Consider the following 25562-nt stretch of genomic DNA (forward strand, 5'->3'; position numbering starts at 1 on the left):
AGCTGCCAAGAATCTGCACACTGGAAGTTTCCAGCTTAAGCTCCTCGAGCTCCATTTAAGTCTCACTAAAATTCACCCCTGGCCAAGCTTCCTAACATTTCCTTTTGCATATCTTTAAAGTTTATCAGTATTGTATTCTTTTTTAACTGTAACCAACATTCAGATATATGATCATGTTGTATCGCTGCTCTTTGCCACAACCTCTCACATGGAACTAAATTCTCCATTCTCATCATTCAAAAAAAAAGTCCTACACGTCAAAGAAAACTAAAACTTGCCTTTGTATGGTGCCCACCACGCCCATCAACTATCTTCAAAAGGAAACTACAACTAATTGCGCACTTTTAAAAAGTTCAATTGCAATAATAATACAGATAACAAAAAAGAGAATACTGCTAATTTTGCATACACCAAAGTCCTAGAGACAATAAAGAAGATACTTGGCCAAATTGATAGGTTTTAATGATGTTAATTGACAGACAAATATATCTGGAACATACGGAATCCTTGTTGCTTTTCTTCAAATAGTTCCACATGTATTAGTGATGGGGTCTTTTTGAAGTGTGCCTTAAGGTTGCAATAATGGAAGAATTCTGCAACATTAGAATGAAATCGCAGCCTGAATTGTTACAAAACTGGATACGAAATTGGCTTGGTCGTAGAAAACAGAAACCAGTTGTATCTGTACGGAGGTCTGTGACCACTGGTGTTCCACAAAAATCAGTGGCGAGACCACTTTTGTTACTGACATTTTTGTTTTATTATTAATTTGTGCAATGTGGTCATCATTGGCTGGCCAGCATTTATTGCCCGTCCCTAGGTGCCCTCGAGAAGGTGACCTGCCTTCTTGAACCAGTGCAGTCAACCTGTGGTGGGCTAACCCACAATGCCATTAGGGAGGGAATTCCAGGATTTTAGCCCAGCAACAGTGAAGGAACAGTGATATACTTGCAAATCAGAAAGGGGAGTGGCTCGGAGAAGAACTTGATTGTGGTGGTCTTATATACTTGCTGCCCTTGTCCTTCTAGGTATAAGTGGGTCATGGGTTTGGAAGGTGCTGTTTGAGGACCTTGGGTGAATTTTGACTGTGCAACTTGGAGACAGTACATACTGTTCCTACTGAGTATCAATGGTGAAGGGAGTGGTTGGAGTAGCAATCAAACAGGCTGCTGTGTCCTGGATGCTGTCGAGCTTCTGGGGTGTTGTTGGGGCTGCATACATCGAGGCAAATGGGGAAAATTCAATCACACTCCTGACTGGTGCCTTGTAAATGGTAGATAGGCTTTGAGGAGTCAGGAAGTGAGTGAGTTATTCCCCACAGTATTCCTAGCCTCTGACCTGCTCTTGGTAGCTACTTGTTTATGTACTGAGTCCAGTTGAGTTTCTGGTCAATGATAACCCCCAGAATGCTGATAATGAGGAATTCAGTCATCCTAACACTGTTGAATTCCAAATGACAGTGGTTAGATTGTCTCTAATTCATGGTGGTCATAGCCTGACATTTGTGTAGCGCAAATATTACTTGCTACTTGTCATCCCATGCCTGGATATTGCCCAGATCTTGTTGCATATGAGCATGGACTATTTCAGTATCTGAGCAGTCATGAATGCACAATGTTCAACACCAATCATCAGTGAGCATCCCCACTCTGACCCAATGACAGGGGGAAGGTCATTGACACGGCTGAAGGTGGTTGGGCCTAGGACACTACCCTGAGGAACTCCTGCAGAGAGACGTCTTGGAACGGAGATGATTGACCTCCAACAATCACAACCATCTTCCTACTTATTAAAAGGGATTTCACACTGATACCCATTGAATTCAGTTTTGCTAGGACTCCTGGATGCCACACTCAGACAAATGCAGATTTGATGTCAAGGGCTGTCATTCTCACCTCACTTCTGGAAGTCAGCTTTTTCACCCATGTTTGAACCAAGGCTGTAATGAAGTCCAGAGCTGAGTGGTTCTGGCGGAACCCAAGCTGGGTATCATGGAGCAGGTTATTGCTAACCAGGAGCTGCTTGATAGCACCTTCCATCATTTTACTGATGGCTGAAAAGCAGAATGATAGGGTGGAACTGGCTGGGTTTGATTTGTCTTGCTTTTTATGTACAGGACATCCCACATTGTCGGGTAGATGTCAGTGTTGTAATTGTACTGGAACTGCTTGGCTAGGGGAGCTGCAAGTTCTGGACCACAAGTCTTCAGTGCTATTGCTCCAATGTTGTCAGGGCCCTTAATCTTTGCAGTTTCCAGTGCCTCCAACTGTTTCTTCATATCACGTGAAATGAATAAAATTGGTTGAAGATTGGTATCTATAATGCTGGAGATCACTGAAAAGCAGGCCAAAATGGATCATCCACTTGGCAGTTCTGGCTGAAGATTGCTGCTTTATTCGAACTTCAGCTTTACTTTTTGCACTGATGCGCAGGGCTCTTGCATCATTGAGGATAGGGATATTTGTGGACCACTTCCTCCAAGGAGTTATTTAACTGTCCACCACGATTCACGACTAGATATGGCAAGACTGCAGAGCTTAGATCTGATCCATCATTTGTGGAATCACTTAGCTCTATGATATGCTGCTTGGCATGCAAGTGGCCCTGTTTGGTGGTTTACCCATGTTGACACCTCATCTTCAGGTATATGCCTAGTGCTGCTTCTGGCATGCCCTCTTGCACTCCCCATTGAACCAGGGTTGATCCCCTGGCTGTAAATGGTTGAGCGGGGGATATGTTGGACCAAGAGGTTACAGATTGTGCTGAAGCACAATTCTGCTGCTGTTGATGGCCCACAGCACCTCATGGATGCCCAGTCTGGAGTTGCTAGATCTGTTCCAAATCTGTCCCATGTAGCACAGTCACAGTGCTGAACACCACAATTGTCAAATGAAGGCTGGAGCTCATCTCCACAAGGACGATGCGGTGGACAATCTCATCCATACTGTTAGGGTCTTTTCTGGTGCCTAGGTTGATGGCAGGTGATGAGCCTAGTTTCATTTCTCTATAGCAATTGGTACAACTGAATCGCTTGCTGGGCATTTCAGAGGGTAATGGAGAGTCAAGCACATCGCTGTGGGTCTGGAGTCACATGTAGGCCAAACCAGGTGACGATGAGAGATTTCCTTCCCTGCAGGACATTAGGTGAACCTGATGGGTTTTTCTGACCATCAAATGATTTCCTGGTCATTAGTAGATTCTTAATTCCAGGTTTTCTTTTGTTTGTTTTTCAAATTAAAAATTCCACCATCTGGTGCGGCAGGATTCAAACCCGGGTCCCCGAAACATTAGCTGAGTTTCTGGATAGTCTAACAGATTAATAGATTAATACCACTAGGCCATCGCCTACCCCTGGAATTGAACGAAAATGTCAGTCGTCTGATCCGTAAGTTTGCAGATCACACATCAATTGGGGGAGCTGTGAATAGTGAGGAAGGTTACCAAAGAATACACAGAATACAGATCAGTTGAAAAGTTGAGCAAAGGAATGGCAGATAGAGTTAAAGCCAGATAAGGGCAAATGCAGGAGCAAAACACAGTAAATGCGAGAGCCCTTGGAAGCATTGGTATACAAAGGGATCTCAGAATCCATAGTTCCTGAAAATGGAAACACAAGTGGACAAAGTGGTAAAGAACATGTATGACATTCATCAGTCAGGGAATTGAGGCAAGTCATGCTGTGGCGGCATTCGACTTTAGTTTGGTCATATTTGGAGTAGTGTGCAGTTCCGATCACATTACAGGAAGGGTAAAGCGGCTTTGAAGAGGGTACAAAAAGAGGTTTAACCAGGACATTGCCTGGATTGGAGCGTAGTAGCTAATAAAAAGGAGAAGTTGAACAAACTTAGATAACAAAGTGTGAAGCTGGATGAACACAGCAGGCCAAGCAGCATCTCAGGAGCACAAAAGCTGACGTTTTGGGCCGAGACCCTTCAGAGAGTTAAACAAATTTTCACAAGAGAGTGTCAAAGGCTGAGGGCTAACCTGACGGAAGTATATGAAATTATGATAGATACAGAGAGGGTGGATAATCATAGTCTTTTTCCCCCCAGGGTGAAAATGTCAAATATGAGGGGGCATAGGTTTATGGTTGGGGGCCAGTTGGCGGGGGGGGGGGGGGGGGGGGTGGTATTGAAGGAGATGTATGAGAGAAGGTTTTTGTATTGCAGAAAACACGCTACTAGGGGTGGTGGTGGCAGAAGCTGATAGGACTGCAACTTTTAAAGGGGCATTTTTGCAGACACATGAGCAGACAGGGAATAGAGAGATACATAGAATGTGCAGGCAGATGGGACAAGTTTAGAAGGGGATCATGGTTGGCAGACATAATAAGCTGAAGAGCCTGTTCCTGTTCTGTGCATACTCTACATCCTCAGTCTGAACCAGGGCTCGAACTTACAACTTTCTGATCAGACATGAGTAAATCTTACGATCAGGCCAAAAACGAGACACCCAGAACACTCAATGATCTTTCAATTTTCATAATATTTTGTACCTGTACTACATCATTTTCTCTTTGTAACTTCCCAAAGTTGCAGCTGGAAACCAAATGCCAGATCAGTCATTTTGAGTTAAACTTGTGCTTTAAAGAAATGCTTAACTAATTATACTTTTCAGTTGTCTGTGAATGTCACACCACAGTTAGGGAGACAAATGTTCCCCATTTCACTATTCATTTATATTGACCACTAGAACCAAAATGCTGCCTGGGACAAAGTTTGCAGGCTGACCATTCTGATCACACAAAATTCAAAATAATAACTGGGACAAAAAAAAAACCACACACAGTCTTTCACAGAAGCTTCACTTTGTTGATAACTCGGAATAATAGGCACATTAACAACTACAACTTCATTGATTGCTAAACTGCATGAAACATACAGCCTGGCTAAATTATCACTCTCTCACTTTTGAATCAGAAGTGGTGGACTCAAAATCCTACTAAGGACTGGTGTACATAATTTGTGCAAAATTCCTTTAAATGTATTGAACCAAGGTTCCAGTGTGGAAGAGAGACTCCAAAACTATTTGGAGGCAAGGACGCTTGCTGTCAATTCATAAAATTAAAATCAGATTATCTGGTCACTCATCCACAGTTGACTGTAACAGTGTTTGCATAACATTGCTTGTACTGCAAAGTTAGCATTTAAAAAGTAAATTATTTGTAAAATGCTTGGAGATTTTTTGTAGCAATGATTGCACAACTTGCATCTTAATTAAAAATTCAATAACTTAAAAATGCTACAGCTTACCTATAACCAAGGTTTCAAAATTAGAAGAAACCTAGTGTATTTAGAATATTCAAAATACTAAAGACTCTGTCTTCTGCATACAGGAATGAAGAATAATTTTAAGAGATCAGCACAAGTTTTCAACATTTGTTTTTCATTATATTTGACATACATAATGCAAACTAATATTATGCTTCATTGTAATCACACTTTACCTGAGGTGCAGGTTCATTTTTAATGTTGTGACAGGTAAGAGAGGAACTTTCAGCTTCACAAGTTTTCACTACCTGCTTTAGGTCAAAATAGATAGCAAGTAAGGAACAATATAGTATAATTTACAAAAAGGAGGGACTTGGGTGCAAGCAGCTGATAAAAATTCACCACCCCATCAGTTTACTCACAACCATCAGGAAAGCAATGGAAGGTACCATCAATAGTACTATCAAACTGCACCTGGTCTGCAATAACCTGCCCAGTGATGCCCAATTTGAATTCAGCCAAGACCAAATCATTACAGCCTTGATTCAAAACATGGACAAAAGAACGGAATGCCAGGAGTGGGGGAGTATGACAACCCTTGACATCAAAGCTGCATTCAACTGAATGTGGCATCAATGAGTCCTAGCAAAACTGGAATCAAAGGGGATTGGGGGAAAATTCTCTGCTGGTTAGAGTCATACCGAGCACATAGGAAGATGGTTCTGCATGTTGGAGGTCAGACATCTCAGCTCCAGAAGTTCTTCAGGGTAGAGTCCTAGGTCCAACCATCTGCAGCTGCATCATAAATGACCTCCCCTCCATTATAAAGGACAGAAGTGGGGGCGTTCACCAATGATTACAGGATATTCAGCACCATTTGTAACTTTTCAGATACTGAAGCAATCCATACTCAAATGCAAGGTCTGGACAATATCCAGGCTCGGGCTGACAAGTGACACACAAATGCCAGGCAATAATGATTTCCAGTAAGAGTCAGAGTCAATCTAACCAATGCTCCTTGACATTAAATGGATTCAATGATCATCACTGAATCTGCCACTAACCAAATGGGGCTACCACTGACCAGAAACTCAACTAGACTCACTACATAAGCATACAGTTAGGGGGTCTACAAAAGCAGGTCAGATGCTAGGAACACTGAGGTGGCTAACTCGCGCCCCCCCCGTCCCCGATTCCCAAAAGCCTATCCACAACCTACAAAGCACAAGTCAGGAGTGTGATGGAATACGCCCCACATGCCTAGGATGGGTACATCACCAATAAAACTCGAAGCTTGACAGCATCCAGGACAAAGCAGCCCGTTGATTGGCACCACATCCACAATTCACTCCCTCTACCCAGTAGAGGTACAGATGCTCAGTAGCAGTGTTTGCTGCAGATGTTCAAAGATCTTTAGATAGCACCTTCCAACCACAAGATCACTTCCATCTAGAATGCAAGGGCAACAGATATACGGCAACACTACCATTTGCAAGCTCCCCTCCAAACCAGTCACTATACTAACTTGGAAATATAATCGCCATTCCTTCACTGTCACAGGGTCAAAATCTTAGAATTCCCTTCCTAAGGCATTGTGGGTCAATTGACAGCACATGGACTGCAGTCGATCAAGACAGCTCACAATCACCTTCTCAAGGGTAAATAGGGATAGGTAATAAACACTGGCCAGCCAGCAACACCCACATCCCACAAGTGAATTTTTAAAAAAAAAGCCAAAAACCAAACAAAATAGTACAAATGCTGGGTTGACAGACTTAAAAATATCACCTAAACATTATGGGTCATCTCGATTACCTTTCTGTAGGAGTACGCCCTGCATAGAATTTCTATGTACAATCATAACCTTTGTCACCTTACATCCTGCTCACATCCCATTGCTTATTTCTTTTTTTCCAATCACGCTAATGTCAAGTAAGTGCAGAAACATGCTCGAGTGTGGTTTCTGGCAATAATAGTTTAACCAGTCTAAATATAATTCCTCATCCTTAATTCAAATCACTAAACAACCCCTGCAAGAAACTAAATTGATGAGCATAAATAACCAAACGTAGTTTCTGTTACAGTCTACACAACACTGCAGTATCACTAATGATGCATTCATTGCCAACAGGCATTTCTACTGGCATGAAAGAGACTCCGGGATGCTAAGTTGCTTTGCTGGTGCCAAGGTCAGGGATGTCACTGAACAGCTGCAGGACATTCTGAAATAGGAGGGCAGATCATTGTATCAACCACATTGAAAGAAAAAGGATGAGGTCCTGCAAGTAGAATTTAGGGAACTAGGAAGTAGATTGAAGAACAGCACCCAAATAGTCGTCATCTCTGGATTACTTCTGGTGCCACATGCAAGTGAATATGGAAATGGAACATTAATCAAACAGCGACTGGAGAGTTTGTGCAAGAAGGTGGGATTTCAATTTCTGGGACATTAGGACCATTTTAGAGGTAGTGGAACCTATACAAGGGCAAACAGATGCACCTGAACCAGGATGTTCATCCCATTCTTGTGGAGAGGTTTGCTGGTGCTATTGGGGATGGTTTAAATTGACTTGGCAAGGGGTGGGATCCAGAGCACTGGTCCAATGGGGCAGGGTAGTGATGGTAGGTCAAAATTAGAAGAGATAGTAAGGGCATAAAGAAAGCATAGGAATTCTATGCCAGTTACAAGGGTGTTTGATGAGATTGGATGGCATTTATTTTAATGCAAGTAGTCTAACAAACAAGGCAGATGAGTAGAGGGCACAAATTAAAACATGGGGGCATGGTCACTGAGGCATGGTTGAGAGAAGCTCAGGATTGGCATCTTAATATTCCAGGATATACAGCCTTCGAGCAATACAGGAGAGGTGGTAAAACAGAAGGGAGTGTCACAATTTTGATCAGGGAATCAATTACAATAGTAAGGAGGGATGAAATCTTCATAGGATTTTCAGATGAAGCTGTAATATACAAAGATCCCCTGCAAAGACTGCAACAAACATGACTTTGGACAGACAGGAGGAAAATTAGCCAGAGTACACGAACATCAGCTAGCAACAAAAAGATACAATCGAAGACTCACTCACCTCCATCCACGTGGATAAGGAAAACCACCAGTTTAATTGGGACAATACTAGGATCCTGGGACAGGCCAAGCAGAGACAAGCACAGGGAATTCCTAGAGGCCTGGTTCTCCACTATGAAGGCCATCAACAAACACACACAGATAGACCGTACATATACTCCACCACGAAGGAAGCCTGGAAGAAGTGAGGTGACCCAGTTCAATGGGCACCAGAAACTAAATAACAGGCGGGAAAATACAACTTCATTAGATGCTGCACTGATGTTACTCAACAGGGTAATGAAAGATCTGCAGAACAACAAAGCAGCTGGGCAAGGCAACCAACCACAACTCTAGCTACAAAGCTGTTCAAAAACAACTTAAAAACCTAAAAAAAGAAGCAAATCACCCTGCTGCGCGCATACTACAGGGCCTCCTGACAGAGTCTGAGATAACAGGAACAGCAGACAATTAGGCACATTTTAGAGAAGTAATAGGGTAGTGACAACAGGGGATTTCAACTTTCCCAACATTAACTGGGGAGGTTAGTGTGAAAAGGCTTAGAGAGAGATTATTCTGAAGAACATCCAGAAGAGCTTTTTAAAAAAAATATCTAGAAGGCCCTGCATGAGAGAGGCGGTCCTCGGACTTAATTTTAGGTAATGAAGCTGGGTAAATAGTTGAAGCATCAGTGGGGTAGCATTTTGCAGACAGTAACCATTACTCTATTAAATTTAAGATCATTATGGAAAAGGACAAAGATGGGCTAGAAATCAAAAGTTCTAAACTAAGCAAAGGCCAATTCTAGATCAGATATGATTTAGCCGTAGTGGACAGGGAACAGGTACTTTTAGTTAAATCTGTCAGTGCAGTGGGAGACATTCAAGAAGGAAAGTAGGGGAAGTATAGGGCCAACATATTCCAATAAAGTCAACAGGTTGGACTAATAAATCTTGTGTCCCTTGGATATCAAGGGATATGCAGAATTGAATAAGGAAAAAAAAAAGAAAAAGGGGTTACAGCAGATACCAAGGGCTCAAAAACAGCAAAAACCTCCACGAGTACAGAATGCGCAAGAGAATGTCCAGTGGAGTTCTGCAGGGATCAGTGCTGGGAAGACTGCTGTTGTGCTAAATATAGACTACTGCTCTTAAATGCAGGAAGGTGTATCAGTAAGTTTGCAGATGATACGAAAATTGGTGGGATGGTCAGTAGCGAGGGGGATAGGCTTAGTTTGCCCAGGGATACAGACTGCTTGTTCAGTGGCGAATGGAATTCAATCTAGATAAAAGTGTGAGGTGATGCATGTGGGCAGGACAAACGAGGCAAGGAATTACATGAACATTAGGATGCTAGGAAGCACATAGGATCAGAGGGACCTTGGTGTGTATGTTTGTTGCTCCCTTAAGGTGGCAACACAGCCAGGGTCTCCTGGTTGCGGGCAGAGAGAGTGGGGGTTTGGCACAGGGACGCAGCAAGGGCACCCCTCAGGTGAGGTGGGCCCAGTGACAAACAGATGCTGCCTGAATACTGGTGACTCTGGCACAGGCAGTGGAGGGGTGGCAGTACAGGTGTTGGTGGTCAGCAAGCTCAGCACTCAGGAGGCATGGAAGGAAGATTTTCTTTCAGCTTTAAATCTTTATTCTTAAAAAATTCAAATGGAGCTGGATTGTGGCAATAGTTGAAGTTTTTCGCTGTATTTTACCATGTTGTTCATTGTAGAATACAAGTGACAATAAATCATCAGATGCTGTAGAACTTGCAAGATACAAGACATCTGCTTTCCATCTCAAAAGTACGCTCTATTTAATAAGTCAATCTATACAACACAACATCTACAAATGTAAGTCATCACCGCTGCTGCATCTAACTTCAAAAAGGTTAACCACTTTCCCTTATTTCAACAGATAAGACTCAATGGCCCAACAGTACCTAGAGACATTTCTGGGCTTTCTCATTAGACATTGTGTCTTATCTGTACTTGATTTAGTGTTGGTATTCTTATCTTTTTATTCTTAACGAACTTCCAGCTGTAGCTTGTGCGCAAATGTGCCATAGAAGTATAAATAAATTACCACTACAAAACTAACATTTACCATGTTAAAACAAAAGCTCAATTCCTGATTTCCCTTAACTTGGATTGTACAAAAGGAAAGTAAATGAGTGAGATAATTTCAAAGTTCACTGATCATGCCGTGGACTCATCTGGTTTTGACACACAATCACTTCATTTGGTTCTTTTTATACATTGTTGCACATTTGGCCATCTCTAAGTCGAATACAAATTTTCTAAGAAAAATAACCAGGTTATTTTATTAGAGAAAAAAAAAGATTTTTCTCTACCTGCACCTCATCCTCTCTTCAGACCTTTCTTAGAACCTACCTTCTTAAACAAGCTTAGGGTCGCCAGAACTTCTTTACCTCAGCGTAATTTTTTCAGTCTGATTACTCGCCTGAGAAGTAACTTGGGAAGTTTTCTAACGAAGGATCAATTATAAATGCAGGCGATTGTTGACAATTTTTTGAAGTGTAGATTATTTCACATGATGAGAATCAGTAATGACGATCTTTTACCAAACACCATCACAATTTATTACTGTATCCAGGATACCACATGCTGATGGAAATGCATTATTGTGACATCATAAAATAGAACACAAACATTGGGCAGAGGCTCCATATAAATATGACGATCTGTTATTCAGCATTTTCAACATGGGTTTAAAGGGGCTCCTTAAGCATGTAACTTGCACCAAGCAGGATAGCTATTTAATGTTCTTGTGTAGCATTGTGTTAGATTGACAATATGAGATAAATCAAGAGCACGTTGAATTCTATAGTTATCCTCTGGGCATGACTGTTGTGACAGATGGAAAACATCATTGTTGTTCGATGATGCACTCAGGACTGAAAAACTGTAATGGTAGCGCAAAATTCCTTCCATCTCTCACCCAAGCATTTGATAACAACACGAGAACCAAAAAGAAAGGGGTGAACTTTACCAAAAACAAAGTCAGCAAATTCAAATTTCGGGGAGTTTCAAAGAAGGTTCTTAAATCAGTGAGCTGTAGCAAGTTCTCTCATACAATTCTACACGTCTTGTCTCATTATGCATGCACCATGCCTCCGACACAGCAGTATTGGGCAGCTCACTAGTGGTGGAGTACTTCACCGCTGTGGGACCTCTCAGGATTCCTTATGCCATATCAAAAAAGACAGGCATACACCCTGTGCACCAGGTCAAGCGGCAGATATGAGCTGTACTTCACAGATCTTGTGTCCAAAGAATTATCCCAGAGAAGCAAGTTGGCACCCAGCTTCACCAGAAGAGATCTGAAGGTCCTTATGGGGGATAGTTCACCTCATTTCATCAGGACTGAAAGAAGGGGCTATGCCACCAGACCGATGCAGACTCAATGAACTGGGAGGGTCTTTTCCTGCACTCTAGGCATCTGTGACTATAACCTCATCAGCTAGGTCTGAAGTTGCCACCCAGGTCAGTACACTGTCCATATCCAGAGGAATGCGCAGCATTGCAGCAAGATCACTAATAACCTTCTGCACTCTGCACAGGGTAAGTACCACCATATTCTTTCTGCTACCTCACACTAATTCTGCTACTGTAACTATGTCCTACTAAAAACTACTGGTCTACCACCTCTCATTATTGTATGCAACTAATTTTTTTAAAAATCAGACTATTCAGTTGCACTTGCATTGTGATTATACAGGGGATGCTGCCCTCAGCAGCATCCAAACAGAGTCAGTGAAAGAGAACTTCATGCAACTCAGTTCCATTGAATGAGATTCACAAAAAGGTCCTGCCTGTGTTGCTTTGACTCAGACTTCTGCACTGCAGATATTCTTCCATCTGAAGAACATAACTCATATTCTTACTCAGCACAATGCTGTGACTCTCTCAGATCCTTATCATCAATCCCATCGTATTTGTGCATCTTCAAGTCTGGAGCAGAGATTCTGAGGATTATGCTGCCTCTGCTAGCTGGATAGTATTGGTCTGAAGTACCACGCCTGACCTTCACGGAAACCAGACGTGGAAGGGCAAGTCTAAGGCCCTCAGTGACAGAAAGTGTCGCACTGCAGATAAGCTGGACAGAATGAAAGGGCATTCTGACTTCCATCGCTGGTCAAATTATAGTGCCACTGTCCCTGTCTCATCTACATAGCATTCCATAGAATAAATGAGGAACTGTGGTCTTTGTGCATCTTCATTCCATCATGATGGTACCTATGGCTACAAACTCCAGAGTAGGAGTCAACTCCACACCCGAGTATGTGGATACACGTCCAGACACATGTTTCCCATCCATTCAGAGCAGACCTTAGTGCAGCAGCAGACACGGGGATGACCACAGTTTCTGTGCCTGGATCCATTAAGTTGGTTCAATGAGCTTATAAAAAGGACATGGAGGCCGATAATAGAGGCCCCTAAAAAAGGAGGCCAGCAGGATGCCTGTTCACTGATGTTGGACATCATTGCCAGACTAACGACCTCTGCTGCCCTAGACTTTTGTTGCATTTAGTGCAGCAAACTGAGGACCTCTCACCCATCCTCAACAGTACCCAAGATAATTGTGAGAACATTTTATGGTGGAGGGTGTGACATGCACAGCTCCTGCAAACCTTGGAAGGCAGCTGCTACTTTGACAACAAGGGTGAATCTTTCTGGCCAAAAAGACATTACAAATCAATCCTTCCAATGGCTGAGAGGACATAACATTGAATGACACGGTCAAGAGTGCATGGGGCCAGGAGTTTAGGTATATGCAGTAGGTTAACGCACAAAAGGTTCACATTCAGCAAAAATCACAGATACAGGGGGAGTAGGCCATTCAGCCCATCATAGCTGCCCCATCATTCAATGAGATCATGGCCAATCTGTTAATCCTCAAACCCACTTTACCTTTTTCCTGTAACCCTCAACTCTTAACCCTCAGATTAGAAAAATCTGTCCATTTCAGCAAGATGTCTTTCACCCTTTGTGTGAATACCAGTTAAATGCCATTGCCTTTGGAAAGGTCTTGCATAGGACAGAAGTGATGATCCTCTTCACAGTCCTACCAACTCATTTAACTACTCATCTCCTCACTTTACACAGCCTCAGATATACGGCTTAGTCATACCAACCATCATGATTCACTATCTCTGTCCCCAAAGCCAAGGAGATTGGAAAGTGGTTCATTCATGGTTCCTAAGTACCTCATGCCATTCAAATGCCATGATCATCTCCCACTTTACATATATTTTCTATATCAGCCTGTACAGAAGGATTTTAGTGCATGTCTCTGGAGCAGGTGAGATTTGAACCCAAGCGTGCTGGCTCAAAAAAGGTAGGGGAACTATCACCTTACCAGAGCCCCCAATCTGCCAACCTTTTTCATTAAGTATTATGCTTTATAATCTGAGTTTAAGATGTTATAGATAAAGATAACTCATCATTTGAAACCAATTTTAAGATTACTCCTGTAATCATTCCCTGATGCCTGCAATTTTCTTGTTGTAAAGTTACATATTCATGAAGAGATTTCATTCAATTCAAGCTGTTTTGTGACAGATGCTGACTCCAACTGTCAATGTAGTCCATTTCACTGATCTTTGATGATGCTTTTAGCACAGGTTTAAGAACTGGCACTATCACAAGTTTTATTCAAGAATTGACAATACTTTAATAAGATTCTACACACAAAATAAAATTACGCAGTTATGTTAAAAAGTTACTGTTGACACAGGAAATAAATAGAACAAAAATGTAGTGCCTGTTGTTAACAGAAGTTTTAATGGGACCACGAGAAGCTCACATGCCTTCAAGTTCAAAACATGCAAAATGCTTTAGAAAATTGCTGTCACAGCATTCTCCCCAGCTAGAAGCAAAGAACAGTTCACAAGGTACAAGAAGGATAAGCAAATTACAAGTAATGGATATTGTTGGCGTAGTGGGTTGATGCACAAATCTGTCACAGCTTTGGAGCAGTGCGCATAGCATATTAATAGTTTCAGAGCCAGAAATTCTGGAACCACTAATAGAAACACAACAAATAAATATTTACTAAATAAAACTGATCTATTTTAAAAGACATAACATTATTTTGCAAAGTACCCATTGTTTAATAGTTCACATAGCATTTGAGCTTTTTTATTTCTCTATGCTACTCTCAGTTTCCTGTCAGCTATCCTTCAAAATAAAGCTTGATTTTTCCTACAGAAAGCTTAACTTCAGGTTTACAAAAGCTTCAATGACCTAAACTGAAAAACATGGGCTGAATTATGCAACATTCTGCCAATCACTTTTTCTTCAGGAAAACCAACCAATTAATCTTGCAATAATACCTCTAGGTTTAGAGGATCTGGAGTGGCACAGGATTCCTGTGCTGAAATTTTCTTTGTTCTGAGTGAGCGAGAGCGAGAGCGAGTGCACGAGCGGCACACACACAAGGTCCAGACCCGAAACGTCAGCTCTCCCGCTCCTCTGATGCTGCTTGGCCTGCTGTTTATCTGGCTCATCATCTTATTACCTCAGAATCTCCAATACTGGCAGTTCCTACTATCACAGACAGACAGTGTTCATTTGATGGGTTTTTTTTCCTGTAAAAAGGTGGGGGGGGGGGCACGGTGGGAAGGTTTTGCCAAGTTGGATAGAGTACATGTAGATCAAGAGGCAGTAAGTTAGAATTTGGTGTTTGTAAAATGCTGGGGGGGGGAAAGTATTGCATGGTCTCTTTAAAAGTTCATGTGCTTTTTCTGCGCTTAGAGATTTAAAATGGATGGCTATGAGCAGTAGCTTGAAAGTTTGCAAGTATACAAACAGCCCCCGAATTGAAACATTGTATTGTAAGGCCATACAGTTCGCAGGCCAAGCAGCAGCTTTGTACAAAGACAACAAGCTTTTGAATTTAGCCAATGAATTTGAACCAGGCACTTAACTACTAAAAACATATTAAAATTTAAATCTAATGGTTTTGACAACATAGGACCAAACCTATTGTAAAAAATTGATGTGTACCCAGGGGTGTAAAAAGAAGGGGGCAGTTGGACAAAGCCCCAGAACTAGCTGCTATCCACAAAACCTAACAGCCATCCACAAAACCTAACAGCCCTTAGCTTTTAAGAGGGTATCGCTAGCTCTCACAGCCTTCTTTATGTCTTAGAGAAAGCACCATCTAAATTCCAATGGTACTAATAGCGCAACTAGTTAATATTCCTGACAGAGAGAAAAAAAATAAATCAACAAAAGAAGTTATTCATGACTGGAGAATCTAAAGATAAGATACGCAATCTGGCTTTAATTTCAACTGACAAAATTCTATTCTATTTTTAGGTGGTACTTATATTTATTGGAACAGCATACTATTAGAATCTTGCTTTATTTGGTAATAGTTAGGAGATAGAAGGGATTTATTAGGTTTGTTAACAATTTAGTTAATTTGTTCACTGTTTGATTAGAAACCAACAAGTAACAATTTGAGTGTCAGGGATTTACTTAACCACTAGAAGTTGCTGAAGGCAGGTTACACCATTTTTTACACTCCTTTCACAGATTATAGGGCAAGATGCTTTTTCTTTAAGTGTTCCAATGTTAAGTCTTGAGGTGGCAGGGAGAAGGGGAGGCAAACTCCACTTTATAACATACTTCAACCCCCTTAAAATAATGGCTAAAATTCCATTAGCATTCCTCATTACCTGCTGCACATGTACTGGCTTTGTGTTTCATGCAGTAAGAAGCCCCAAGTGCCTTTATGTTGCAGCTTTCTGCAATTCTTCTCTTTTTAAATAATACTGTTCTTTTGTTCTCCCTTCTAAAATGAACTTCACATTTTCTCACATTATACTCCATTTGCCTATTTACTTAACCTATAATTATCTCTTCATAAACTGTTTACATCCCTCTCACAACCCGCCAACATAATGTGCACACCAGATACTCATTTTTAACCATATTTTTCCCATTTATAGTACACATGCCAGAGGAAAGATTATACTGCTGGATTAATTTCATTCATTTTAGAGCTTATCACTAGCAAACATCATAAAGCTGTTCATACTTATTTTTAAAAATTCCTCTCATGGTAACCTTTGAATAAATTTATCAACTATATATATCATGTAGGTCCAATAAGAGGCAATGTTCACATATCCTCAACTCTTGTTCCTGTTATATACAAAAATCTAGAAGTTGCATTGAAAACTATTTGTTTTAAAATTGTTTTTGATCAGTTCATGAGCCTTCAAAAATCACAAACATTCGAACTAAATTTTGGACACTGATTGTATTTAGTGCTGTTGCTTAAGCAAATTTAACTTACATTCATGAACACCTGCCTAAAGATCAAATGAAAGCATTGGTAAAATTCCCTCCAGACATTAAGAGTATCACTTTTCTAACAAGGTGAAATTACAACATCAAACGAGGCAAGAGAGAAGAAAAAAAAATCACAAACCTGAAAACAAAAGTTAGCGAAATCTTGTGGTCAGTAAGAAAGTGAAGACGCCACAATCTAACTAGCCCAAAATTTCTCTCCCCATCTCTTGCTGACCTAATGTTTTCTGTTTCCCTCTCCCAAACTTTTCCTATTCCTCCATTCACTATTCCCCCAGCAAGTACTCAGGAGAGGTAAATGGGAAACATTTAGGTTTAGACAAATGTCATGGTGGCAGTTCATTTTTAAAATACAATCAATCTTTGCAGTAACTGCACTGAAATAAAAATGTTCTAATAAAACACTGTAAATAGGGGATAACTGTATTAAATCACGTGCACGTTATCTGCATTGATACAACTTCAATATCAGCATGGTAGCCAAAAAAAAAACTTACTGTCTGACTTAACACGGCAACACAAACTCAGCTTTACACATTTCAGTAATTGAATATAAAAAAGGCACAAACTGCACATTTTTCAATTTTTAAGCCTTTAGAGTAATGCAATTTACTGCTTTCTATTGTATTAGAATTTACTGTTGTGAAAATTATGTTTTACAAAAATCATCTATTCAGTCTTCATTTGACTTTAAAATTTTGTTTTACCTTTTATTGCTCGAAGGGGAGGACTCTTGCTATGGTGCAGGACCACAGATTACACCCATCAACCATTACCCAATATCTATTAGTGATCCTGGTCAATAAACTACTTCTCACCCAACACGAACACACTCTGGAACAGGAATGCTGGTAGATTCTTCTGTTACATTTTTCAACCCTCAAGGCACTAATCCACTAGTTACTGACATCGCTTGCAGCTCAACTCATAACATGTTAAAGACAGATTCTACTGAATTTTTGAACAAGAGTGAATCAAAAATGTATTTCTATTATGTAGAACTTTAAATACTGACTATTTTAAGATTAATTAGCCATCTTAAATGGTCAATCTATTTTAAACATTTGTAGAAAGATCTCTTGAAATAAATCCCAATTCTAAGTCTGTAACTAAAGTTATGCCTGTGGTGGATAAAATTGTAAAGTACAGTTGTATTTACATTAGAAGAAACAAAATAAAACAAAGCAGGAACCATTTAACAGGCTACTCAAAAATCTGAGGTGAAGAAATGGCTTGATGAGCTTCTCTTTTTTCATATTTGCTTCCCTCATACCTGTTACATTAAATTTTAAGCATTCAGATAAACAGTGTCCACATTCCCTCAAGGTCAATCAAGAACCAAATGGAGGTCATACATTCCTTAGACATCAAACATGGACATGACACCATTCAGCTTTCCAACACCGCCATTATATGCAACACTTAGATTCTCTCAACACAGTTACTCAAACAGCAATATAATCTGTTTTGCTTGGTTTTGAATTATTTTCAATACAAATGTTAAACTAAAAATGAGCATACAAAGAAACAAAGAACAGGACAGGAACAGGAACAGGCCCTACGGCCCTCCAAGCCTGCGCCGATCAAGTTCCTCTGTCTAACCTGTCATCTATTTTCTAACGGTCTGTGTCCATTTGCTCCCTGCCCATCCATGTACCTGTCCAAATATATCTTAAAAGACGCTAACGTGTCTGAGTCTACCACCTCCGCTGGCAACGCGTTCCAGGCACCCACCACCCTCTGTGTAAAGAACTTTCCACGCATATCTCCCTTAAACTTTTCTCCTCTCACTTTGAACTCATGACCCGTAGTAATTGAGTCCCCCACTCTGGGAAAAAGCTTTTTGCTATCCACCCTGTCTCTCCCCCTCATGATTTTGTAGACCTCAATCAGGTTCCCCCCTCAATCTCTGTCTTTCTAATGAAAATAATCCTAATCTACTCAACCTCTCTTCATAGCTAGCACCCTCCATACCAGGCAACATCCTGGTGAACCTCCTCTGCACCTTCTCCAAAGCATCCACATCCTTTTGGTAATGTGGCAACCAGAACTGTACACAGTACTCCAAATGTGGCCGAACCAAAGTCCTATACAACTGCAACATGACCTGCCAACTCTTGTACTCAATATCCTGCCCAATGAAGGAAAGCATGCCATATGTCTTCTTGACCACCCTATTGACCTGCGTTGTCACCTTCAGGGAACAATGGACCTGAACACCCAGATCTCTCTGTTCAATTTTCCCTAGGACTTTTCCATTTACAGTATAGTTCACCCTTGAATTTGATCTTCCAAAATGTATCACTTTGCATTTGCCTGGATTGAACTCCATCTGCCATTTATCTGCCCAACTCTCCAGTCTATCTATACTCTGCTGTAATTTCTGACAGTCCCCTTCACTATCAGCTACTCCACCAATCTTAGTGTCATCAGCAAACTTGCTGATCAGACCACCTACACCTTCCACCAGATCATTTACATATATCACAAACAACAGTGGTCCCAGCACAGATCCCTGTGGAACACCACTGGTTACAGGTCTCCAATTTGAGAAACTCCCTTCTACTACTACCCTCTGTCTCCTGTTGCCCAGCCAGTTTTTTAATCCATCTAGCTAGCACACCCTGGACCTCATGTGACTTCACTTTCTCCATCAGCCTGCCATGGGGAACCTTATCAAACGCCTTACTGAAGTCCATGTATATGACATCTACAGCCTTTCCATCAATCAACTTTGTCACGTCCTCAAAGAATTCTAGTAAGTTGGTAAGACATGACCATCCCTGTACAAAACCATGTTGCCTATTACTGATAAACCCATTTTCTTCCAAATGGGAATAGATCCTATCCCTCAGTACCTTCTCCAGTAGCTTCCCTACCACTGACGTCAGGCTCACCGGTCGATAATTACCTGGATTATCCTTGCTGCCCTTTTTAAACAAGGGGACAACATTAGCAAGTCTCCAGTCCTCTGGGGCCTCACCCATGTCTAAGGACACTGCAAAGATATCTGTTAGGGCCCTGGCTATTTCCTCTCTCGCTTCCCTCAATAACCTGGGATAGATCCCATCCGGACCTGAGGACTTGTCCACCTTGTGTCACAAACTCAACTGATCTGTTGAAATGTAATAGGTTTAAGTTATAAAGAAAGGCAGGACAGGATGGGAATTTTTCCACTGGACCATAGGAGGTTGAGAGGCGACCTGACAGTGTTAATAGCAGTTGTCTTTTCCCTAGGTTGGGGGATTTCAAGACTAGGGAACATGTTTTTAAATGTGAGAGGAGAGAGATTTAAAAGAGATGCAACCGGCAAATCTTTTACAAAAAGGGTGGTTCGCGCATGGAGTGAACTTCTTGAGGAAGTGGTGGATGGGTGCAATTACAACATTTAAAAGACATTTGGAGAGATACATAAATAGGAAAGGTTGAGGGATATGGGCCAAGAGCAGGCAGATGGGACTAGGTTAGTTTAGGATAATGTTCGGCATGGATTGGTTGAACCAAAGAGTCTGCTTCCATGATGTATGACTCTGACTCCATAAATAGATAAAAGACGATACTGGCCATAGTTACTGAATTTTATTTTAAGAATTACTCTGAAATTCTCTTTGTTTATTAACTAATTTCAAAAGATTTATGGACAATTTGTAGATAAAACTAAAATGCACACTAAAATTGCCCACACCACATTAGAAATTAAATGTGCATAATACACTGGCTCACTAAACTCTATAAAAATGTTCTGATACTTTTGAAGAAAAGACAGGAAGCAGAGATATTTTTATTTCAAAACACTATCTTTTAAACCTATAAAATGGTTGTACAAAAAAGGTGAGTATGATCAATGTGAAAGCATTTTAAAACAGCAAACCAAAATTTCTAACGCTTGCTGTGAATTCTAATTTTGAAAACTAATAAAGTTGATTAAACAACTCTCCACACTTTCTGCGGGCCCGATACAACTATAGCTGAGAGTCAGTCATAAAAGCCATGCATAAAAACAGCAATGTTTCAGCCAGAAATCAATCAACAAGAGTATGACATTAAAATAGCCACTGAGGTCATTTGGCATTGCCTTCAGATATTTTGATTACATCTAAATTTTAATAAAAATTCCTCCTGCAGTAGCTATTATTCAAAAGACAGAAAAGATCTTCATAACAATAATGGCCTATCTGGAACACACCTGCAACAGCAATATTAGAAAGAAGAGAATGATGCCCCAACTCTTAAGAAAATAGGAAGTAACTGTTTCTATCCAATTTCTGCAATGTAGATCACTCCTTATCAGTGTACAAATCAAAGCCACTGCAACCCTACGAGACAGATATTGTTGATTTAGTAACAGAGAAGCATTTAATTTCTACTTACTTAGTAAACACTTACAAAAGTTGGAAGTTCTGAATGCTGAGATAACATTGAGTACAAATGTATAATTGAAAAACATATTGCATGGTCAGCATCAATTTAGATATATTTTTAAAATCTTAAAATGTGACATAAATAAACTAGACGTGATTATTGTTACACCCAATTTCACTGTTCTTTCCCCCATGCTAGGTTTTGTTTACACCCACCTTCCTGACTATTAGTTGTCATTAGCTTGCTCCTATCCTATTCCATGATTTGCCATTAAAACAAATAATAAACATCCAAACTACTTGTCTTTCAACCTTTCCTCTTCATTCAACTGAATAGCAGCCCTCCATTGGTGCAATCCTTGCGATTACATGCACAGTAGTGACCGGGAACTTTTCTGTATAAAAGAAACACAATGCACATTTCACACCTAATGCAGCCATTTACGCTTTTTGAACTTCTCTTTTTTACAAAAAACAACAGAGTCTCTCTTACCCATTCTGCCTCAGAAAGACGACAGATAATGGTAAAGAAATGGTAGGAACTGCAGATGTTGCAGAATCTGAGATGACAAGGTGTAGAGCCAGATGAACACAGCGGGCCAAGTGGAGAATTGGGGACCACTTTGCAGAACACCTAAACTCGGTTCGCACTAAACAACAGCATCTCCCAGTCACAAACCATTTTAACTCCCCCTCCCAATCCTCAGGCATGTCCACCCTGGGCCTCCTGCAGTGCCACAATGATGCCACCCGAAGGCTGCAGGAACAGCACTTCATATTCTGCTCGAGAACCCTGCAACCCAATGGTTTCAATGTGGACTTCACAAGCTTCAAAATCTCCCCTCCTCCGTACACACCTCAAAACCAGCCCAGCTCATCCCCACCTCCTTAACTTGTCTTTGCTCCTACCTATCTCCTCCTCCCACCTCAAGCCCCAACCTCCAGCCCCCCCACCCCGACCCCCATCCCACCCCATTGACCTGTCTGTCCTCCCTGGACCGACCTATCCCCTCCCTAACTCTCCACCTCCACTCACCTTTACTGGCTCCATTTCCACCTCTTTAACCTGTCTGTCTCCTCTCCACCTATCTTCTCCTCTTTCCATCTTCTAGCTGCCTGCCCTTCTCTCCCTATTTATTTCAGGACCCCCTTCCCCACCCCTCCATTTCTGAAGTAGTAGGGTGCAGGCCCAAAACATCAGCTTTTCTGCTCCTCTGATGCTGCTTGGCCTGTTTGGTTCATCCAGCTTTACACCTTGTTATATCATATCAAGGTAAATTACAGTTTCCTCATGTTCTGTCACCTCAGTAGCAGTCTACTTGACCACTGGAATCAAAAACAGCTCAGATCCATCAAAAAAAAATCAGTACAAACAATTCCTACATAGCAACGAGGACAGGAGCTTACACTGAATTTCACTGAGAAGGAATATTAAGTCAATAAATAAAAGAAATGTATTTAAGCTAAATTACTAAAGAGCCAGGACAGAGAATGAGGGATTTCTTTTTTAAAAAATTGTGATCTGGGTTACATGGCTTGAAAAAGACAATGAAAGTAAATTCAATCTTTTTTTTCCCCAAATCAGAAATGGATATGGATGTCAAAAAGGGAAAAGAAACACAAGGTTGTAGAGAAGAATTGAATGGCTCTTAGCAAGATGATCCATATTTCTCCATAAGAAGGTTCTGTTCCATAAAGCAAACATATGACCATTGTATGTATACCAAGTATTTCAGAAAGCGTGAAATGTGTGTTTAATAACGAAAGGATTTGTTTGTGATGTAACTTGAAGAATAAATATTCCAGATACATGAGAGAAAAACATCCTTTCCAAAAAGAAACTGAGTATTTTATGTACATGTGAGAATGCAGACAGGATTTTTTTTCAGTTTAACATCTCATCCAAAACATGGCAAACAGTCAGCCCTTGCTAGTTCAGCACTGGAATTAATATTCAGACTTCTTCACAGGTACTACCAGTACTGCTGAATTCTCCAACACTCTGCATTTATTTCAGATTTACATCATCCACAGCATTTTGCCTTCACTAGAACATCAGCTTTAGTTTTTGCAATGTGACTTTAACTCTCAATATTGCACCTTGGAGGTGCCAGTGTTGCCAGCTGAGTCATAATTTCTCAAGAACTTCTATATCAGCTGTTACTATTTTCTAAAAGTGAAAATACTAATAAATTATTGTAAACTAGAGAACAGGACATAAACTCTCAAAACTTTCGCTGTCCGTTTTTCCTTGCAATCAAATAGCAGATACTTTAAACTCACCAGGGTCTTAAAAGGAAACCCTTCATCCTTTTCATCTCATTTCACAGGTCTCCATCACCCTCACAGACAATTAATTACATACAGAGATAACAAAGTGTGGAGCTGGATGAACACAGCAGGACAAGCAGCATCTTAGGAGCACAAAAGCTGATGTTTCAGGCCTAGACCCCAAAGGGTCCACATTTTGTCATCTCGGATCTCCAGCATTTGCAGTTCCCATTATCTCTGATACAATTAATTACATACCACCATTTCTCCCAGCAGCAAACAATCATTGAAGGAAAGAGAATGCATGTACACAACTTGTAGTTCCATTGTACATTTAACACAGTTAAAATTTCCAAATCAAGTATCAAAATCTGAAACAGCCAGAGGAGATAGGAAGACCAGTGACCAAGAAGTATGATCAAAAGTAGCCTTTAAAAGAAGGACCTTACAGAGGAAGAGGGTGTGCAGAGGAGAATGTGGTAACAGTGTGTCACCTGTGGGTCAATCTTACCCTGTATCACAAGGTCATAAATTCAAGACACACCTCAGGGACATGCATAAATATTCCAGAGCCTCTTATTAATCGCCCAGATGAGCCCCTTAACTGCAGTTCATCCGTTTGCTGAGGTAACAGAAATACTATGGTAGTACTTGAAGACGTGCAGGGGTCCTCGCCTATTGCCCATTTAAAAACTTCAACCAAGATCAACACAAATGTCTTTTATCACACGTGGGACTTCGTAATGCAGAAATTAGCTCCTGCATTTCACTGCATTACAGCAGTGATGCTAACTCTAAAAACACACCGGCTGCAAAACGCTTTGGAAGCTTCTTAAAGAAAGTAATATATAAATGGAATGCTTTTCTTGACAATGATAGTAACCAGCAATCTAAGGTGACTCTCGACAACACGCTGACAGGTCACTTGTGAATACGTGAATCGCCAATCTTTGTGACCCATTAAAAAGAAAACGAGGCGCCACAAGCAATCTCAAATTGTGATCGGTCTTTTTCGGTCGCAGGCGAACGATCTGCCCAATTGTGACTGCTATAGATAGCAGAAAATTGCTGAAGCATTTCAAAGACAACATTCCACCCCACCATCACTGACCACTCCACCCCCCAGCTCCCATCTCCTTTGTTATATGAACTTGCCTCATAATTTGTTCTTTGAGCTGTCGGGACATTTAGATTAGACGTTCTACACGTAAAGCACAAAAAAAATACAATGGCATAGCTGCAGGTCCGGAAACGGCGGTTATGCCCTGGTCTGGAAGCTGCTCTGCTGGAGGTACAGAGGTGACACAACATGTCCACCTGCTGTCAACCCATAGGGCTCGTACATCGATCACATCCGTGCTAAACCTCCGTCCCGCCGCCATCACCATCGTCCGTCTTACCTGTTCGGACTCCCTTCTTGTTTCAATCCTCCGGGAGGCACGGCCTAAAAGGAGGGTCGCCAGGCTTTGCAAACAGGAAGCTTCTCGAGCCGATAGCCGTTATCTTCACTCACACCAACCCGTCTCGTTCTGACGCAATGAAGCCGCTCGATCCTACTACTGCGTTTCTTTGATCCTACCCTGCCCCCTTACCTCACAGCCGTTTACTCTGCCCCGATCCTCACCGCCATCAGCTACCGCACCTGAGACCAACTATCACCAAGACAGACGCAGCCCGCTACGCCTTTTACTACGCGCGCCTCACACGAACATCGAGGCGCGGCGTCAGGCCCCGCCTCCTCTCGGAGTTTGTGCCACAGCCATTAGTCATGGCCCACCAATAGCCTCCTCCACTGTTGGGCTCTGCCAGCTTCAGTTATGTGATCTCACACAGGGATGGGCGGGCCAGGGCGCATCAAGTTTGGTTGCCTCCGGTTTACGGCCCGGGTGCGGGACGCTTGGGAACCTTCAGCCAATCGACGGCAGCTGGCAGTGCAGCGCCACTAGTTTCGTATCAGTGTCGTTCGTAAAATGCTAAAACAGGCTCCTACTTATTTATTGCCCTCACGATATTTTTTTCGCTGCGTAAGTACATGAAAGGATTGGCACAAAATTTTATGCTTTCTCCCACTCGAGGACCCTGGAGTTGCAATGTAACGAGCCCAAAAAGCATTTGTATCCATCATCATGGATGAATGAACAACTTCCCCGCCCCCGGCCAAGTCTACACCAAACCTGAAATACCCTGTTCTCTCCAACAGCACAGTTAGCGCAGAAGAAAAACTGGCACCTTTCCAAGTTTCCATTTTCCTAACAAAAACAAGGGAAAGACATAAATCTGGTCATAGTCATAAGGATCTTAGTCCTTTCGTTTGTGTCGGC

The 25562-nt window shown here is 41.4% G+C and overlaps 1 protein-coding gene across 7 annotated transcripts in view; it reads right to left on the reverse strand.

Moving 5' to 3' along the window:
• The window catches only part of scai (suppressor of cancer cell invasion), a 212015-nt gene extending 186962 nt beyond the window's left edge, over positions 1-25053 (reverse strand). The window contains exons 1-2 of one of the 7 annotated variants that reach the window (XM_059638179.1): positions 24642-25053; positions 21283-21365 (exon numbers count right to left, since the gene is read on the reverse strand). In XM_059638179.1, coding sequence (XP_059494162.1) covers positions 21283-21295 — 13 coding nt within the window. In that variant the 5' untranslated portion in view covers positions 21296-21365; positions 24642-25053. Of the gene's footprint in view, positions 1-21186; positions 21253-21282; positions 21366-24641 lie in introns of those variants that run through there. The other 6 variants (XM_059638181.1, XM_059638180.1, XM_059638184.1 and 3 more) reach the window with 6 other exon arrangements.
• Between the last annotated feature and the right edge of the window lie 509 nt (positions 25054-25562).

Source organism: Stegostoma tigrinum, chromosome 29 (assembly GCF_030684315.1).
Source record: "Stegostoma tigrinum isolate sSteTig4 chromosome 29, sSteTig4.hap1, whole genome shotgun sequence".
Classification (NCBI taxonomy): Eukaryota; Metazoa; Chordata; class Chondrichthyes; order Orectolobiformes; family Stegostomatidae; genus Stegostoma; species Stegostoma tigrinum.